The 21411-nt window shown below is 37.9% G+C and overlaps 1 protein-coding gene across 4 annotated transcripts in view; it reads right to left on the minus strand.

The window, feature by feature from the left end:
- The window catches only part of METTL8 (methyltransferase 8, methylcytidine), a 1591180-nt gene that overhangs the window by 1448877 nt on the left and 120892 nt on the right, over positions 1–21411 (minus strand). For all 4 annotated transcript variants that reach the window (XM_044075524.1, XM_044075523.1, XM_044075522.1 and 1 more), the window contains one exon: positions 4501–4674. In XM_044075524.1, the coding sequence (XP_043931459.1) occupies positions 4501–4661 (161 nt within the window). In that variant the 5' untranslated portion in view covers positions 4662–4674. The remainder of the gene's footprint in view (positions 1–4500; positions 4675–21411) is intronic.

Here is a 21411-nt window from a genome sequence, read left to right on the forward strand (position 1 = left end):
GTGTTCTTACAAAGAAAGTAGTCAGCATGAAGCAAAACTTCTAGATACGGTTTTCTTCTCTGTTTCGTGCTTTTTTGTCTTCCAAGTCTGCGAGAAACACACACACACACACACACACACACACACACACACACAAGCCTCAGTCTCCTAAACATTACAGACGGTCTTCTCACCACTTCTTCTTGCTCTTCAGGTCTGGAGAGCCTGGAGCACATTCAAGTCATTGGTATGTAATAGGCTCTGTGACTACAGACTACAGTCCACCCTTCTGTGTACCACGTAATCAAATCCCAGCTCCCCTTGTACACTGCACCCCAGTGTGAGCCTTGGCCTCCACCAGGATTTTAACCACTGAAAGTGTGCATGGACACATGCTTCACACACACTCCTCCCTCCACAGAAAGGTGAAAGGCCTTTCTGCTTTATTCCCCTCTCATCCTGCCTGACTCTTCCAGTGCCATGGTCGTTAAATGTACTGCAGTCAAATGGATCAAAGTGAAGTTCTCCACTACAGCACACAGCCAGATAAGGCACATGTTTTGTGGAAACATATCCTTTATTTTAGACTGTAATTAAATGCAGTAGTGAGTCTCATACGTTCATAGGTAACTACTTGGCTAGCTGCCCTTGCGGGCCATTTTAGGCCAAGCCAATTTCCTTTTTTGTGCTTGAAATAACCTATCCCATTTGGTTATAGATTGGTTTTACCCCTCCCATGGTCGATAATTACATATTACCCCTAATAAGAATAACTGGGGTCATACCATAGACAATGTGAGGGGACCCATGCATGGGATAATGCATTTAGGAGCTGCCTCTGTCCTTTAATAGTAAAGAGGGCAGTCGTGGGGTGAATTTTCTGTTTACCATCCACAGATCTAAGCTGTGCTTGAAAATGGATGGGGATGAACTCTGTTTTATGTGGATGTGAAGTCTGTACCACAGCAGCGGTATCCTCTGCAAAATATACCTGTCCCTCCAAACTCTTCCGTTGATGTTGCAGAAATTGTTTAGATCTCTAGACTGAGTATTATTATGCCATTTGTCTTGATAATGTGGACACAGGTCATCTCTTAGCAGTCTGTTGGATACAGAGCATAGTGACAGGGCTTCAAGTTGGTCCATGTAGAACATGTTGTTTAGGCCTTGTATCCTTTTAGTAAGGTATCTCTGTGGGCATTCCAGTTGTTGCATGTGTCTGGACAGATACTTGCCAAAGGGGGCATTATATTCAATGAGTGGCCTAATGAGGGCAGAGTAAACAGGAACAATGACATCCCTAGATCTAGACACAATCCCTTTGTTTATAAGTTGTGTAATACAGAAGGTCTTTCTTACAAGAATAGACACATGTTGGTCAAAAGTTAGATCACTATCCACATAAGTTCCCAAATCCCAAACAGGGTACTCCACTTTTAGTTTTAATTTTTTGTTGTTGTTGTTATTGAGGGGGTGTAAAGTTTTGAATGAGAAAATTAAATAAATTGTATCAAACAAAAGAATAAAAATACAATCTGTGCAGAACAGGAAACTTAAGCATGCGCGTAATTTTTCTACCAAAGATTATAAACTACATTCTAAGAATGAACATGTCCATTGGACTTATTTTGTAATGTTCAAGGTGACCAAAGTAATACAATACAATGGATACCACAACAAAAATGGTACAGTGCAGTGCATAAGACATGTTAAGGAAGTAAGTTCACATATGCACACCACTACAGAAAGCCCAAAGAATGAGATATCCCACAGATGTATACCAAATAGCTCCCAAACTTCACATTAGCAGTGTCTTTAGATGTACTTTTTTATATCACTCCCCAACCAAGTTTCAGATTTAGTGGCTATTTCTGTTGCAGAACAATGAATCACATAATGTCAGTCACAATAACACAAATAATTCAATACAAGCTTACCTAATGTTAAAAACAGTATAAAAATAACAAATATAATTCTGCCAGAAATGGAAGCATTCTGTTGAACGCAATGTTTCTTCAGTAGCAGTCTTTTGACACTACAGTAACTGAGGTATCATTAAGTATAGACTCCTGACAATACCAAAACACGGACATATTTTCCCTGCCAGCACTTAATTCTGCTTTATTTTGTAACACATTCACTAAATTTATGCAGCACTCAAAGATAGTGCCTTAAAATCATGCTCAAGTTTACCAATATCTAAACTGAAAGAAAATTCCAGCTACTGGTAGGGAAGTACTTACTTTGACAGCTATCTGCTTTGATCTCTTGAGGGAATCTGATCCTTTTAATCAGCTGTAGTAGTTAAATATACATCTCCAAAAGATAAAATAAACCCAACCAATGTAATATGTGATGCTGATACATTATGTATAATTTGCTTCCCTTTTGTTCTGTCGTAGTTCAAGTTCTGTTTTACTTAACTGACCATACAGGAAAACTGTACTACAAAGTCAGTAAAAACTTGGTCCCTACTATCTTTCAGAAAGCAAGAATCCTTATCACTGGAAAAGATGTCAAGCATCTAGCAAATTATCTTCTCTACAAAGTAAAGATGCAGAGGAAAGACAGCCATTGTATCAATCTCACCATATGACTGATCATGTAGTAGACACTAGTGGCATGAATTTGTGCAGGGCAGAAATCTGCATCTGTATGCTTAAGCGTACAAATCTGTGTCAGCCGTTTACTGCACCATTAGCAAAAAGACAAGTAAAAGATTCTATTACAGAATACTAAAGTAGGAACTAATGGCCAATGTGACCCAGTGCTGGGTGAACAATGTGTTCTTCAGATTGTGCAGTCCTTTTTTGCTATAAGGACCTACCTGATTAGTTAAATGTGTGTCTATATTATAAAACCAAAAGCTCTAAAGAATGAATATAAGTACATCGACACATCAAGAGCAATGTACAAAAATAGCGAGACGTATTCAGCAAAAATCAGAACATCGAACATATTTGTTTGCCCAGCAGCGCAATTCTGGGGATAAGCAAATATATCCTTTTCCCCACTGTAGTGTGGTCTCGGAGTTGGTATATTTAAGTAGGGGGGTGTGGGGGGTGCAGGGGGGCTTGCCCCCCTGCAAAAGTGTATTATTTTAGTTTTATTTAGTTAATTTACGTATACTTGCATGGCGCTGTTGTTTAAAAAAACAGGTTTGGTGTTTTGATTTTCGCTCAATATGTGTTTCGCTAGTTTTGTACATCGCTCTTTATGTGTTGATGTACTTGTATTAGCTCTTTAGAGCTTTCAGGTTTATAATATAGACCTGTAAAATGTAGGTAGTGCAACAAACATGAGAGCAGTATAGTTTGGAAGGGAGCATAAAGGCAAATCCTGCTGACAGAAATTAACTTGGTTATATGACAATAGCAAAGATGATTAAGACAGAGGTTAAAATTTGTTAGGATTGAGCATTCTACAGCACTAGTGTATTTTAATGCACAACATGGCAGCTACAGAATGCAGGCACTAGGAAGTCTGGTCATATGCATGACTACTGAAATGAGATACTGGTCAGTGAAGTGAGGTATAGGATGAAACAAAAGAAAGAGTGTGTACTGTCATTTTCAGAAGCATCTTTTATTCACAACTAATTTAATTTAATTTTACATTCCTCATGTTAAAGTTGAAAAAGATTTTGCAAATAATAAAAATGATTGTGTGTTATTTGACTTTTTTAGTTTCACTGTTTACTTTGTTTTTCTGCATGACCACACCTACAAAATGATGTCACGGTAAGTCCTGGACAATGGTCTAAATACAACTGCAAGGCATTATGAGTAAGCATACCCCAGCTGTGCCTTCAAATGGTCTGTTGTGATCAGTGCACTAAGGCAGTAAACAAACTAAATAAACCAACTTACCTCTTTAAAGGAGTGGCTTCTTACTTAAACTGTAGTTTCACTACTAAATTATCTTGTGATGATTTTCAATGTGAAGTGCTCCACCAGCAAGAACTAGTTGATAACCTGTATTCCTATTAAGTATGAAACTATTACTCAAGTGTTTAACAGAAAATTCAGTATCCCTATACATTAATTTAGGTAATGAGGAATTGCGGGTTCAGTCATTCATGATGTCATGCTCTGAGGAAAAAAAAATCAGGAGGGTGACCTTATCAGCAAACTAAAATACAAACAGCAACACAAGTTTTGCATCTTAAACCATGGAGTTTGGTATTGTATACGGTAAGAAGGCTAAATATAACATCAAAGACTTGTTACTTACGTTTGTTTCAGTAAGTGACCAATATACTTTAACTTCAGTTTTCTTTTGGATGCAAGGCTCTCCCTTCACATCCCAATAGTGAGGATTGCACCCCTACACCCTTCGACTTAATATAAAAAAATACAATGCCACTCTTTCTTGGGGGAAAGCAGAAAATCCAGTTTAAACTTTTCGTGCAGGGTCATCTTGTTTTGGCCAAAAATGCAATTTGACCATATGAAACATGACAGAAGAGGCTGCTTCCCATAAATCACTGATGACGGTGTGTTATAATAAAAGAAAACTTACCACATATTATGTTCAAATACTCGTGCAGGGTCAGTCAGGATCCGTGAGCCAAGAGGGGCAGTTGGACGACCACGGCTTTTGAATCTACAGTGTGAATGACAGCTTTTCAGCCATATAATGGACAACTTTTGAATTAAACAAATCTGTATTTTTATCTTCATTTCTCCAAAGCACCTAAAAGCAGAAAAGGTAACTTAGTTTGTGAACAGCTTTTGATTTTAAATACAGAAACAGGATACTAAGTGCCTGTCATTAGAAATCTAAGCATTAAATAAAATGTAAACATTTTATGACAGTCTCACTATGGGTAAGTACTGTGTTTTTTTAAAACCTTTATTAAATTATCACTTAAGACACAGGCACACATGTACTGAAAGAAAAGAAAAAACATAACAATGTTTTTTTTATTTACATACATGAAACATTGCATATGTTTTCTTTCTTTACAACTCTCATTCAGCCCAACATTATACAAATAATTCCTGTCCTACCTTAAATCTCACTCCTCCTCCTCCTGAGCATTATGTTACATGCAGTGTTCCCACAAATTCCATTTACTTCTATGTAATTTGCTCCTTTTCTTTTCTAAAGATCTCACTTCCAGTTCTTTTATTTATTTTATAATATTCAATATTTTAAATACAGTTGGGTTTAGATTTTGATTTTCTAGCAACTGCTTTTTTGGCAGCAAAAAGAATTAAAACTTAATAAGGGGAATAAACAAAACACTTCCAAGCAAAATTCCTACACCTTCTGGACTCTGCTGCATACTTGGGAATCATACATATGCTTTCTCATTGTTCCCTTATAAACTGCTTTTACATTCTCTCCTTCCAATCTTTTCGAACCTCCTCCAATTGAAATGTATAATTATCATACAATATTTTATATGTCCTAATAATAATCTGTTTTCTCACAGCAGCTTCTGTTCTAGATTCAGCTAAAAACTTCACCAAAGCAGTTCTTTTACGTAGGACTTCCCATCCCTTTCTGTTTGCCTATATTCTGATATCAATCTCTGGTAGGGAAGGGAATCTTGAGCTTGCAGTCCAAACAAATTCTTGGCCTCATCCTATGCTATTACCTTTCCCTCTCTAGTTATTTGCTCCAAATACCTTGGTTCCTTTGCCTGTTTTCTCCAGCAAATTCCAGCCAACTGTTGCCTATTTTCTGTACTCCTACTTGCAGTCATCCCTATTGGCAAAATTCCCTTTCTCCATTCCTGTGTTAACTTTGTTCTTATAGCACTTTTTTCAACTTTATGAATATACTATTCTGCAAAGTTGTTACTTTTCTCCACAAGGATCTATATCCAAAATCTCATTCTCTCCTTATGTCTTGAACACCCCCCCCCCAATATCAACCGCCATACTTTTCAACTCTAAATTATAACTTTCTGCTTCTGTTATATATATGGGAAGCTCTAAAATATTTCTTCAAATCAGGTATTCCTAAATCCTGTTTTCTAAACAAGAAACATCTTTATTAAATTAGTAATCATAAATTTATATGAAGGAAAACGAACCATATTGACATACTTTCAGTTAGAAACATTATACAACACTTATATTCTCTCTAGTCATTGTCAAACATTACAAAGCCCATTCAATTCCTGCCTTCCCTTAAACCTCATTCCAAATCCAAAACATTATTCTGAATGTATTGTTTCTGCAATCCCTATTTTTTTCTATGTAATTTGTGCCTACCCTTTCTAAAGTTCACACTACCAGTTGTTTTATCTCTGTTACTATATTCACTTCTTTCAGTACAGCTGGTTTAGACTTTAACTTCCATTTTCTAGTAATTGTTTTTTTAGCAGTCACCAGAATTAAATCAGCAAGGCCTTAAAATACTTAGGCAATTTCAATTTTACATTATAGATCAAAAAATAATTTCCTTAGTTACAGCAGTTTGCTCACACAGAATTTTTGTTAAAGTTGTCTGCATGGACTTTTTCATGTCTGCCAACTAATTACACGCCCAGAAAATATGTTCCCAATTGCCTCCAACATTTTCAGTCCACCTGAGGAAAACTTCTTTGTGGAACCTGCGTAGGATATAAAAATACCTATGAAAACACTTCCAAGCAAAGATCCTAAATCTTCTAAACTTAGTGCATTTTTGGGAGGGAGGCATTCATATGCCCCTGCATTGTTTCTTTGTGAACTGTTTATCCAATCTCTCTTCCTAAGCCTTTCTAACCTCCTCTAATTGATTCCAATAGTTATCAAGCAATATTTTATATGCCTTGCTAATTATCCTTTTTTTAATAGCAGCTTCACTTCTAGATTTTAGTAAAAAGTTTACCAATGCTGATCTTTTGCTTAGGATTCCCCTATTTGTTTCTCTTTGCCTATGCACTGACATCAGTCCTTGACAGGGAAGGCAATCTCTACCCTGCAGTCCAAATGAATTATTGACGTCTTGTCAGATTACTACCTTTACATCTCTAATTATTGGCTCCCTATACCTTGGTTCCTTTGCCAGTTTTCTCCAGTAAATTCCAGCTCCCTCTTGACTATTGTACTCCTTCCTTTTCAACTCTGAATTATAAACTTCTGTTTGTGTTATTTATATGGGCCTTAACTCCAAAGCTCTAAAAAGTTAGTCAAATCGGGTAATCCTAAATCCTCTTTTTTTAACAAGAAACATTTTTATTAAATTAGCAATCATATATCTACATGAAGGAAAACAAACCATACTGACATACTTTCAGTTAGAAACATTATACTTCATTTATAATCTATCTAGTCATTGTCAGTCAAACATTACAAAGCTCATTCAACTCCTCCCATCCCCTAAACCTCATTCCTCCTCCAAAATATTATACTGGATGTATTGTTCCTGCAATTCCTATTTGTTTCTATGCAATTTGTGCTTATCCTTTCTAAAGATCCCACTACCAGTTGTTTTATCTCTGTTACTACATTCACTATTCTTAGCACAGTTAGACTTTAGACTTTTAGACTTTAACTTCCATTTTGTAGTAACTTTTTTTTAGCAGCCATCAAAACTAAATGGCAAGGCCTTAAAATATCTAGGCAGTTTTAATCTAGTATCATAGATCAAACATAATTTCCTTAGTTACACCAATCTGCTCACCCAGTATATCTGTTAAAGTAGCCTGCAGGGAATTTTTCAAATCTGCCAACTAATTCCTCTCCCAGAAAACATGTTCCCAATTACCTCCAACATTTGCAGTCTACCTGAGGAAAAATTCTTTGTGGAGCCTACTTGGGATATAAAAATACCTGTGCAAATACTTCCAAGCAAAGATCCTAAATCTTCTAAACCTGTTGCATATTTGGGAGCCATACATATATCCCTGCATTGTTTCTTTGTGAACTGTTTTTCCAAGCTCTCTTCTTAAGCCTTTCTAACCTCCTCTGATTGATTCAAATAGTTATCAAGCAATATTGTATATGCCTTACTAATTATCCCTTTTTAACAGCAGTTTCTATTCTACTGCCTACTAAAACTCTACCAGTGCTGATCTTTCACTTAGGGTTCCCCTATTTGTTTCTATTTGCCTATACTCTGACATCAATCCTTGACAGGGAAGGCAATCTCCAGCCTGCAGTCCAAATGAATTACTGGCCTCTTGCCAGTTTATTATATTTCCATCTCTAATTATTTGTTTCCTACACCTTGGTTCCTTTGCCAGTCTTTTCCAGTAAATTCCAGCTCTCTCTTACCTACTGTACCCATAATTACAGTCATCCTTATCAAAGAATTTCCTTTCTACATTCCTATACTGGCTTAGTTCTTAGAATACTTTTGCTATTTTATGAATACAATATTCTATGTGGTTAGTGTTATTCTCCTTAAAGATCTGTATCTAACATTCCAGTCTCTCTCTGTTTCTTGAACCTCTGCTTTCTAGTAATGTTGTCAAATGTTTGCCTTTTCTCCACAAAACTACAGTGATCTATATATATCAAGTTTGGCACAACCTTTGCCATTCTTTTAGCCATTACGGACATAATCACTTTTTAATCATTGTTTAGAATCGAAACAGGTCTATATGAAGCTGGATCTGATAGGTCTTTACCATCTTCAGGTATTATACCCACCACCACTTTTTTTCCAGAATGTTATTCCTTTTCCTCCTTTTAAAATACTGTTAAACCTTCAGATCTTTCTCACTTTCTTCCTTTCTAGCTTCCAAACTTCCACATGAATACTATCTATTCATGGGGAGGGGACCTTCCTGTAGATTGGTTACACATCACCATTTTTATCTCATCTCCTCCTATCATGTTAGTAATTTGAGCCTCATCTACCTCTAACCTTGGCATACTTAACTCTTCCAAAAATATTTCCATTTGTACTTCTTCTTGATTTCCACATTTCTCTGCTTTATACAGATTTTCAAAAAAATTCTGAAATTGTTCTTCTTATATGCTCTCTGAGCTGGTTAACAACCCTTTCTACTTTCTGTTGCCTGTGCTGTTGTGCTCTGGAGTTATAAAAAAGACAGCTGCTTAACAGCAGTCTTTCAAAACTCATCCATATTATCGAGGTAGTCCCTTACTTTTTCTTTAGCACTCTGCAACTGCACCTCTTCTTATTCTGTGAGATTTCCCCTATTCACCAATACTTAAACCTTTGTTGGTCCATCTAAATAATTCCTGTCAGATCTTAACCATATCTTTTTCTTTTATTTCCACCCTACTTTTAAACTCTTTAATTTTATCTCACTCCCTAGCTATATTTTCAGAAGAAATTTCTATCTTCTCTAATAACACCTGAATTATTTCCACCACTCTTTCCTTAAATTCTTCTCTTTTTAACACATAACTAGGAAAGCACCAGTGTCCCATTTTTATTTAATTACCCTGGGTTTTTATTTTAGTTATTACTGACATGTGATCTGAAATAGTTATTGGATGAGTTATCAACGCTCTCAATTAAATGCACATGTTCCTGTGAAATATAATTTTGGTATAGCTAAGCCCGGGTTTTGTACCTCAAGGTACAATATGTAAATTCTCTCCAAACTCCTGTTACTGAATTCACATCTTCCATAACAAATATTTTCATAAATTTCTTCAAAAATTTACCCTCTTTTGTTATATTCTAGCCCCCCATACATCCTCACTGTTACAAATCAAATTCCAGCCACCACCTATAATTATATTCCCTGCTAAAAGCTGATTATTTCTCCCAGAATTTTCTTAAGATCCATTATAGCAGTTACAGGTGGAAAACAAATACATGCCAGTATAATCTTCCTCCCTTGCCAGTAGCCCCCTAGTACTACAAATCTACCACTACAATTTTGTTTCCCTCTTCTTTCACTATTGGTGCCCCTCTGCAATTAATTTAAGTACTTCCCTTTCCTTTGCTCCAGATATTCCTCTGAATATCCATTCTGAAATCTTTTCTTTATCAAATGCACATGCTCAGTTCTTTCCAAATGTGTCTCCTGTAGTATAGCTATTTGCACTCTGCATGTTTTAATATAGTTCACTGTTCTTTCTTTATTTTGCATATATCTGTCAGACCATTCAGGTTTAAAGATAATATGGAAAGTGTCATTATGATAAGACATTATTATTCCCACCTGTTATGTATAACAACTTTTTTTAAATGTTTAGTTTCAGCTTTTGTGTTACATGCATATACTAATGTTTGGCAGGTTGATCTTTTATAAAACCATTCTTGTCATATCCATTTGAACATATGTCACAACTTACATGACTTTTTGTTTTAATGAAAACCCTCAAAGAAAAAAAACAAACCCAGAACACTACCAAAACCTATTGATTAAATACGTACACACAAAACTATGTACATATTCAAATAATGAAATTTAACCCAACTAAAAGGAACAACTGTCCCAGACTGACAGTCACACTCACCGGCTTGAATTAACCTATAATAAAGGTTATCCATGCAAAGACACAATATACAGCTAGTGCTTCTACTTCCAATAAGTGCTGTTTGTTTTTGTCTTATCTTTATTTCACTCCCAGACATAGAAAAACAATTTAAATGCTTTCAGAAAACATTATCTCCTAGCCATGGAAAGACAAAGTTTCTGTCTTTATTGCAGCCTTATCAGACTGTCTCCATAGAAATATGAGAACCAGATATACAACTGCCTTCCACTACAAGCTTTTCACATTACACTGTGAACATTTATGTGCTAGAGGGGAATGTTCATTATATTCAGTGTTTTTTCATTTATTTGCTTCCCCTTAAAGCTTGTTATTAAATCAAGCCAAGGGGGTAAATCTAGTCATTCCCATATGCAAAAGTAAGAAAAAACAGATATCATTTTTTTCTTATATCACATTCTTTTGTTCAGGCTTTCTTCTCTTTTTATACTGAACAAGAAAAAAAAAGAAGGAAAGCATAGGGGCACCTGCTTAATTTAGTATCCCTATTGCACACAAAAATAACTGAAAGTGCTTTATATTATAGTATGCAGTACATGTTATGCACTATAAAAATACTATTAAGAACATTTTTTTATTCCAAGATGGCTGCACACTGAGTAAAAGCTTAATTTCACCTCTTTCAGTGAGGAAACAAACTCAGAAAAGAAAGGCAGTGAACTAGTCTTTTAGGTAAATTTCAGTACCTGGCTAGTAAGTGCAGTGCCTGTAATGCCAGCAAAAAAGACAAAGACATTCAGAGAACCTGAAAGAAAGGCATTCACAAAAGGAAAGGAGAAAACACTGAGCGAAGAATTATGTAGCTGTTCAGCAAAAATCAGTACAGCTTGACATGACTTCCAGTAATCTTGAGGAAAAAATAAGTCAAATGTACTCAAAGCTAATTAAAATAAATGAAACATTGAAGGAACATATCAACTCAAATAACAAAAAGCTGACAAAAATGGACGTGTTAAACAGACATTCAGATGAGGTGATAAAACTACAAAAATCAGAGGTTGAAATTAAGAACAGGCTGACTAAGTATGAAGCTGTTCAAGAAGTGGTGTTACAAAAAATAATAGAATTAAAGGGCAGATCATATAGGGAAAACCTGGGATTTTCTGTTGTACCAGAAAAGCTGTAAGGAACAGACTGTATTAACTTTATGAAAGTACAAATAAGAAACTGGACTGGTGTTCCAGAGCAGGAGTTGGTAAAGTACAGTTTTGTACCTACCATAAATGTAGATGTTCGAGTGTACACCCTGCTGCAGTCATCACACTTGGGTTATCTTGTCGTCAGGCAGTCCTGCAGTCGGCTGGAATTCCAAAGTCTTGGTCCTGCGTCGGTTGCTGTCGCTTCTTCCCTTACTTCAGTGCGCCAGGGGTATATATAATGCATCCGACGCCATCTTCTTCAGTTTTTCTTGCCCCAGATGTCAGGTGCCCCCAAAAAGGTGGTCAGTAATTAGCACTAAATAAAGTAATTTTTTTGCACAAACACAAAATCCCTCCAGCTATAAGCAAATACATCAGGAAAGTATTGTATACATTTAGCCAGTTAGATCAGAGGGGATGGAGGGAGGGTAACCTGGACTGCAGCAGGGTGTACACTCGAACATCTACATTTATGGTAGGTAAAAAACTGTACTATGTTCATCGTGTTACCCTGCTGCAGTCATCACACTTGGGTAGAATCCCAAAGCTATGGATGGGCGGAGGAGTTATAGAGGGTTAGAGGAGGCTAGAAGGCCCTGCAGAACTGCAGTGGCGAAGCCAGCCCTAGTCTTAGAGTAAAGTGGTAAGTGATAGTGTTTGGTAAAAGTGTGTACTGAACTCCAAGTTGCAGCTTCCAAAATCTCCTTGGTTGGTACCCCCCTGAGGAAGGCTGTAGATGTAGCTGTTGCCCTGGTAGAGTGGGGCCTAATGGTAGCAGGAACTGGTTTTTTATGATGGGTATAGCAAAAACGAATGCAATGTCCAACCCATTTGGAAATGGTTTGCTTTGATATAGCCTTCCCTTGTGAAGCTGTAGCATAGGATACAAAGAGCTGGTCAGATTTTCTGAAAGCCTTAGTTTTATCCAAGTAGTAGCGAAGTTGCCTGTGAATGTCCAAGGAATGCAGGAGTCTTTATCCTTTGTTATGTGGGTTTGGGAAGAAGGTGGGTAAGTGAATGGTTTGATTTAAAGACACACTGGAAACCACCTTAGGCATGAAGGAAGGATTAGTACATAGAGAAACTCTATCTTGATGGAAAATGAGGAAAGGTTCCACTGCCATTAATGCCTGCAGCTCCGAGACTCTTCTAGAAGAAATTATTGCTAGCAGCAAAGCAGTCTTCCATGATAGGAACTGTAGACCGGACCAGCCGAGGCCTCGGAGTCTGGCTTGGGTCTAGGCTGCCTGTCCTTATTCTTGCGTTTTTTGTGCACGCCGGTAGTCGGTTGCTCCGACGGCATAGTGTAGTTAAATTTTCTACCGAAGTAGTGTCGTGTGAAATCAAAGCATCTTTTTATAGTATGCTTATTAAACCTAGCACAAAAACGACAACTAGTGACGTCGTGGTCTGGGCCTAGGCAAGGTATGCAGTAAGAATGAAAATCCTTATGAGGTATTTGCTTCCCACAAGAAATACAATTGTTAACTTTTTCTGACATCGGTCTGAGGCAAGAAAAGTTTCCCCAACGGGGTACTTAGCTTTATTGAAGACTTCGGTCTGAAATTCGAGTTCGAAAATCTCAGGAGTCGGCTGACCGGCACTTGCGAACTGCTTCTGCTTCGGGCACCGCACAGCAAGAAAGACTGAAGAAGATGGCGTCGGATGCATTATATATACCCCTGGCGCACTGACGTCAGGGAAGAAGCGACAGCAACTGACGCCGGACCAAGACTTTGGAATTCCGGCCGACTGTGGGACCGCCTGACGACAGGATAACCCAAGTGTGATGACTGCAGCAGGGTAATACGATGAACACCTGAAAGGGCTTACTGTGCGTGTGCACCAAACTGGCCATGAGAAAGCAATCTAGACCTTTAATAGTAAAGATGTAATCTTACCAGCAGGAAGAGTTGATTCTGACAAAACTGTGGCAAAAGGCAAAGTACTAAAAGTGAGAGACAGTAGAGTGTTTGTGGAAAATGATTACTCACTGTACACCAGGCAGACGAGGAATACATTAATTTCAGTAATCAGGGAATATCGAGAAGAAGGCATGTGAGTCAAGCTGCTATATCCATCTATTTTCAGGATATTCTTTCCTGGAGATTCTGCTTCTTGTTATTCTGGTAATAAAGTCCACACAGAGATTGTGCCAGTGAAACTTTTTCCAATTTTTCAAAGGAAAATGCTCGAGAGACAGAAAAAAGCACAAGAGATGAGTAGTGGAATGGGAGTATGTTGGAAATGAAGCAGAGACTGGATTTGGGAGACTGAGATCAACAGAAAGAAAACTAGCAACTTTGAAATTGACAAATAAATATGGGATTACAAATCATTAGTTATATTTGTGAAACATGAGAGAACAAGAAAACCTGAAAATATTGACTTCTTTGACATTGTTAAACTTGTGGGGGACTCCAAAGCATATAGCCTACTTTATGTCATTAATGTTTGGAAGAACATTTAGGAGAGGGGAAGAGGAAGGAAAGAGTTAAGTGTACATAAAACAAAATTCTGTTCTTAGCAGTAGTATTTTTGTAATGCATGACACAACCCGCATGCTATACAGTAAAGCTTTCCCAGTTATTTTCAAGTGTAATAGAGATACTAAAGTAAACAGGTGTCCTGTTTTTTTCTTTTTCTTTCTTTTTCCTTGTTCGGTTTTAAGAAATGTAGATACTGCAATGTAACAACACAAAAAAGTCTGGACAAGAGAATACAAGCAAAACAGATATGCTTTTTCTTATTCTTGTATAGGGACAAGTATTAAGGGGAAGCAAAAAATAAATAAATAAATAAATAAAAAAAGAACACTGAATGTAATAAAAATGTTCCTTTAGCAAATGAATACTTGTAGTAGAGGCAACCGTATGTCTGGTTCCCATGTCTCTATACAGACTCTGATACGGGGTAATAAAAACAGAATAATTCTTTCTTTCAATGGTTTTCATTCAATGGCTGGGAAATAATGTTTTCTGAAAGCATTCAAGTGTTTTTCTAAAATGGGAGAGGAATAAAGATATGACAAAAACAGACAGCACTTAGTGGAAGTCGAAGCACAGACTGTACCATGCACCTTAGCATGGATAACCTTCCTTCCTTATAGGTTAATCCAATACTTTTGTGTGTTAATATGTTGTAAGGGTGTTCTGGTGGTGAGTTTATTTTTCTGTTTGAGGGTTTTCACTAAAAAAGTTTTGTAAGATGTGACATAGGTTCAAATGATTATGACAAGAAACTGTATAAAGGGTTAACCTGTCAAACCCACACAAGACAAGGAACGACCAGGTTGGTGAAGACCACGGAGGTCAGACCATTCTCAGGCAAGCATAAAACAGGAACTGTGGTTCCATTTGTCTAGAATGTTACAGACCACTCCACAAAACATGGCACCTCTCACATATTTAGGGAAAACTATCATACCCATGTGTATCCAAACACCATCATACCAAGGGATCAACAACTATCCAATAACACTAGAAACTCCCCAACACCCTAGCCAAAGGTTCCTAGAGTTCATAAACTAGAGTTCATAAACCCAATGCCATGGAACAATCCAAAGAGGGTGACCACATAAAACACAACATCACGGATCTCATCATCACCATGCCATCAACAACGAAATACAATCGTCTTCATAGGTGATTTCACTCACCAGATCATCACCAAGAACACTAGAAGCCCAGTCCCACGCCTCACAAAGACCACAGTGAAGACTTTCCTAGACTCAAACTTCACTCTTAGGACTGGTGTGGTCTCCCTTCATGGCCCCCACCCCAGCGCCAGCCACCACCACCACCAACAGCCTTCTTGCAACAAAACACTTCTCACCAGCACCTCCAGCACAAAACAAACGGACAACAACCAAACACAATACAAAGCTACCAGGTTTGCACCCCAAGTGTCTGGACCCTACACCAACCCCAGCAACTAAAACAAAAGAAGAGGAGCTAGCTACCAGGAACTAGCAAAAAAAAAAAAGACAAGACACCCGAAAGATAGTAAAAAAAACTAAAATCTAAAAAAAAAATCCTTCAAGGCAAATTTAAAAAAAAAATACACGGACTTAAAAGACAATCACAAGCCTTTTTTTTTAGGTTATGAAAAGAAACCTTCAAAACTCCCAGATTTTTTCAGAACTGGTTCAAAATGATGTAAATACCACTGAATCTACAAACATTGTCAACATAAAAATGGACAGGTCTGGTGCAAAATCTAAAAAAGTCAAAATTGTAGCATCATCCCACCAAAGGATGAAACATCTCCCAAGCTCTCTTAACAGCAAAACACAGCATCAATGGCACCAGGCAAAAACAGCAGTTAGCCTCCACCCAGATGAGCCCCCGTGTGCTCTCCGAGCTCATTTTGTGGAATTCACCAGCCTCAGCTAAGAGAAATTAATCAGGACCTAGCCACTCTTTATTGTGGCACTCATTATGGCGCATCCATACCCACCCTGGACCCTGGAAAGGGTCGTCCCACTGGTGGTGCCCCATCACCTGCTGAGCTATTGTGAAGATCATTCTGGCAAAGATCATTATGGAACTCATAAATATCAACAAAGAAAGACTATGACACTCATAGAAAAAGACATTTGCATTTTGTCAGACTTTGTTTGTCTTACCCAATGCCTTTAAACTTGAAACACTTTGCTTTGAAAACTTGGTTGAAGGCTGATGAAGGCAAGCAAGGGCACTGCTGACCTTGACCTTATCAAGGTTTCCGACACGATAACCACTCGGCCATCAAGAAAAACCCACCAGCCTAATGAATCAAACAAAACACTAGATGGGCTGCAAACTGGCGGGGTTAATATGAACCCACAGGGTTGTGCACCAAACCAGTTGTCAGATTCAAACCACTCTCGTCCGTCAGGGCAAGTACACAGGCCATAGGGTCTCACCACTACCGTTTTCATCTTTCTCTTTGAAGGTAAGACTTGACAAAGTTATTATTGCGAACAAAAGACAAAGTAGTTGCAAACTAGGCGCCTAGTTGAAAAAACAGAACATCTTCATGAATATGAAATAAAAGATTGCCAAAGTAACTGACTAAAGTTAGCCCTAAAAAATGCTTAAAAGTTAAATTCATAAATAAACCTTTGGGAAAAACTAGCATAAACTAGGTTATATCCTAGCAGCACAGAACCACTTATAAGAGAAGTAGAGGAAGGGTGGGACTAGTAACCTTTCATTTAACCTTTCATTTCTTCATACAAGTAAAACGTACAGAAAGTAGTTACCACCTGAGCCACTATGTCATGAAGGGGTAGATCATCTAGGAAGTCATCATCTCATCATCTCACTCATCTCATCAGACACTGAGTATAATGCCCACCCCCATTTGAAATTTATCTGACCCGACACCTGCAGCTGACCCCGCAACTGCAGCAATTGAAAGCCAAAAGTTCCAAAAAAAAGGATAAAGGGTCTCAAAAATATGTCCTATCAGCCAGCTACTCAGCTAAAGCTCTAGCCTGCTCGCTTATCGCCTGCTCAGAGGGTGCCAGGTGGCCTGTGCCTCACCCAACATGAATTAATGAACATGCTTCAAAACAAAAAATCTAATCTAAGTCCATCCACAAGAGCGCGACTACTGACTTGACTGACCATAAATAGGAGGAGCTGGGAGGACAGATTCATCACCCAGAGGCTCCTATGCTGTGCAACCGGTACATGTGTATGAAAGCACCTCACTGGCCTTGTTCAAGAGAAATCTTGACCAATGGATGGGAGGACCAGGTATACCCCAGGGATTACATTACATCAGTGTCACTTTGACTTGGAGGAGGCACAGCAAAGAATAATATCTCAATATCTAAAGGTGGGTTAAGCCAAAAAAACTCTCTGGAGGGCTATAATAAATGCCCTAGGGCAGATAGCCTAGTATGAACCTATGAACCTAAACATTAGTGTATGCATGTAACACAAAGCTGAAACTAATCATTTAAAAAACTTATTACACATAACAAATTGGAATAATAACTTCTTAATATAAGAACAGCACTTTCTATATTATCTTTAAATGTAAATAGTCTCAAAGATATACAGAAAAAAGAAAGTGTAGTGGACTATATTAAAAATATAAAATGTAAATAGCTATGCTACAGGAAAGAACTGAGTATGTGAATTTGATAAAGAAAGGATTTCAGGATGCTTCTTCAGCATAATATCTAGGACAAAAGAAAAGGGGAGTACTTACATGAATTGCAAGAGGAGCTCCAATAGTGAGAGAAGAGGAAAAAAAAAGTTAATAATGGAATTGCATTACTAAGGGTCTACTGGCAAGGGAGGAGGATTATACTGGCATGTAATTATATTCCACCTAAAACTGCTATTATACAGCTTTAGAAAACTGTGGAAAAATAATTAGCATTCAGTAGGAATATTACTTATAGGTGGGGACTGGAATTTGATTTGCAGCAGTGAGGGTGTACCTGGGGTACCCAGAAAGGAAAATATGACAAAAGACATTAGGATTTTTTGATGAAATTTAAGAAAATATTTGTCAAGGAAGATGTGAATTTGGTAGTAGGAGTCTGGAGAGAATGTACATATTATTCCCCAAGGTACAAAACCCAGGCTAAGCTAGACAGAAATTACATTTCAAAGAAACATAGGCATTTCATTGAAATTTCTGATACACATCCAATAACTACTTAGGATCACTTCCCAATAATAACTAAAATAAAAATGCAAGATAATGAAATAAAAATGGGACACTGGTGTTTTCCCACCTGTGCATTAAAAAGAAAGAAATTTAAGGAAAGGGTAGTGGGAATTATTCATGAGTTATTAGGGAAGACAGAAATTTCTTCTGAAAATATAGCTAGAGAGTGCAATAAAATTAAAGTGGAGTTTAAAAATATGGTGGAAATAAAATAGAGATATGGTTAAGAAATATTTAGAGGGAGTGACAAAAATATTGCAGAATAGGGGGAATCTCATGTAATAAGAATTGGAGCAACTGCAGAATGTTAAACAGAAAATAACGGATTACCTAAATAATATGCATGAGTTTAGAAAGATTGCTGTTAAGCAACTGTTTTTTGATAAATACTCCACAGCACAAAAACGTTTAACACAACAACTCATGCAACAAACAGTAGAAAGGGTTGTGGCCAAGCTTAGGGAGCCTGTAACAAAGAAGATAACCAGACATCCTGTAAAGGTACCAGAAATATTTCAGAAATTTTATAAAAATCTGCATAAACCAGAGAAATATGGAAATCAATAAAAGGTACAAATGAAAGCGTTTATGGAAGAATTAAATATGCCAAGGTTAGAGGCTGATGAGGCTCAATTATTAACAGTTAGGATAGGAGGAGACGAGATAAAAATGGTGATGTATAACCAGTCTACAGAAAAGTTCCCAGGAATAGATGGTATTCCTATGGAAGTCTGGAAACTCGGAGGGGAAAAACCTGATAAAGATATGGAAGGTTTTGTTTAACAGTACTTTAAAAGGAAGGGAAACACCAACATCCTGGAAGAAAGCATAGTGGCTGTAATACCTAAAGATGTTAAACACCCATCAGATCCATCTTCATATAGGCCCATTTCAATTCTAAACCATGATTATAAAGTGTTTATGCCTGTAATGGCTAAAAGAATGGCAAAGGTGTTGTCAAAATAGACTGCTATGGATAAATGTGGTTTTGTGGATGGGGAGGCAAACATTTGGTAACATTAACAGAACTATGATGATCCAGAGGCAAGCAGAATGTATGAAAGTACCACTGTTGTTGGCCAGTCTTGATGTAGAGAAAGCATTCAACAGAGTAAGTTGTGATTTTATAAGCAGGGCAATGGAAGCATTTGGATTCCCTGATAAAATTATAAGGTTGATTAGGAGGGCATACGAAGGATCAGAGGTGAAAATTAAAGTGGGTGAGTTCCTCTCTGATAAGTTCTGTTTGAGGCAGGGGTGTCTTCTTTCCCCTTTGTTATTTACATTACATTTATAACCACTGGCAAAGAAAATAAGGAACTCAGAAATTCAAGGATATAATTGGTGATGGTAGTCAAGAAAAGCTGGCTTTATTTGCAGATGACATTATTTTATACCTGATAAAACCAGAAAAGGAAATTTCAGTGCTGTGGAACATTTTGAGGGAGTTTCAAATCTTTTTGGGATACAAAATTAATGAAGATAAAACAAACGCAATAACTGTAAACTATCTATCCACACACAATTTGTTTCAGCAATACCCACATTTATGGGGACATGATAAAATGAATTACTTAAGACTCTGTAAAGGCTTGACAACCGAGGTGCTAGAGGCTTGAAATTTTCTTGTGCATTGTGATTTATGTTTGTTATTTTAATAAATTTCATTCATGTTTTTTGAAGACTGGCCATTACGTATTTTGTGGTGGTGATCTGCAGTAACTTGGCTATGAGTGGTAGTAAAAAAAAATTAGGATTATGGATTAAAATGATTCTGTTATGGCAGATAAAGCTCTTGTACTCACTTTCCTCACTTAACTAGATGAAAATAGTTTTTTTTATTCAGGCATGTCCAAGGGTCAGCTCCCAGTGTTCTCTCCTGTCTATCTGATGACTCTGGACATCTTGGGGCAATGTAGAAATTGCCTCATGTACACAGACAACCCTCTCCTCCTACCACCCAACGCTACAACCTGTGAGAGATGCACTTATCTACCCAAACTGGAGGTAAAGCTCTCTCCAATCAAGACTGAACTTGACAGTCAAGAAGAGAACGTAAACACTTGCACCACACCACACTCATCACATAGTGTCACTAAATCTACACCACCAAAATCCACACATAGAAACACAAAAACATTTGCGGAAGCTCTCAGTAATAATCTGCTCAAGCAACACAGACTTCCAAAGCAGAAATGCAAGCAACCTCCACCCACCAACACAACCCAAATGACACATAACCTGCAGACTCAGTGTGCCTCGCAACCACAACCAATAAGGCAAAACAACGTACCCAACACACTAGTCATAGGCAATTCTATAATCAGGCACACTGATGTCCCACTCACCAGGCTAAACAAGGAGAAGGTTACTGTCAGCTGCCTGTCGGGTGCCAGGATCCACCACATAACCCACGCACTCAGGTCACTCCACAACAAGTACCAATATGACTCTGTCATCGTCAATGTTGGTGTAAACGACCTGAGATGTACCTCCCTGGACTACATGAAAAGAGACATGGAAGAGCTCTCCGATCTTGTAGCCCAGGCAGGTATGACCCTATCCCTGAGTAGCATTCTGCCATCACCCAGAATGATGCCGTAGTACAAGGACAAAATGACTGACTTCAACAATTGGCTAAGCCTCTTGTGCCATTTTAAAGCGATCCAGTATCTGTCTGCCTGAGATGATATGGTCGACAGACCACGATGCTTTGCCAGAGATGGCCTGCACCTGTTACCTTTGGGATTCCGGATACTGGCTAAGGTTCTTGCCGCCCCTATAGTGCCTTTTTAGGCAAGGTTCAAATGACAAATTCACCACCGTAACAGAAACAGGCAAGCAAAAACTGAGGGTGATGCTACTCCATGCTAGAAGTCTAAATCTCAAAATGCACTCACTCGAGGCACTCCTTAAAATGGAGAACACTGATATCTGTGCAGTGACTGAGACCTGGTTCAAGGCTCGAGAGAGCACCCCTGCACTACCAGGCTATAACTCATACCACACTTTTCAGCCATGTAACCTGAACCGAAACACCAAAGGCGGAGGTGTGTCCATATTCATTAAGGATATCCACACCTCCAGGCTAGCTGCTCAGCATAATGCAGCTGAGGTTATCCAAGTGCAACTAGCTCTGGGCAAAACTGCAATTCAAATTGTAGCTTGCTACAGATCACCCACCATGCCCCAGGATT

This window comes from Protopterus annectens, chromosome 6.part1, assembly GCF_019279795.1.
Source record: "Protopterus annectens isolate FY-2018-M chromosome 6.part1, PAN1.0, whole genome shotgun sequence".
Taxonomy (NCBI): domain Eukaryota; kingdom Metazoa; phylum Chordata; order Ceratodontiformes; family Protopteridae; genus Protopterus; species Protopterus annectens.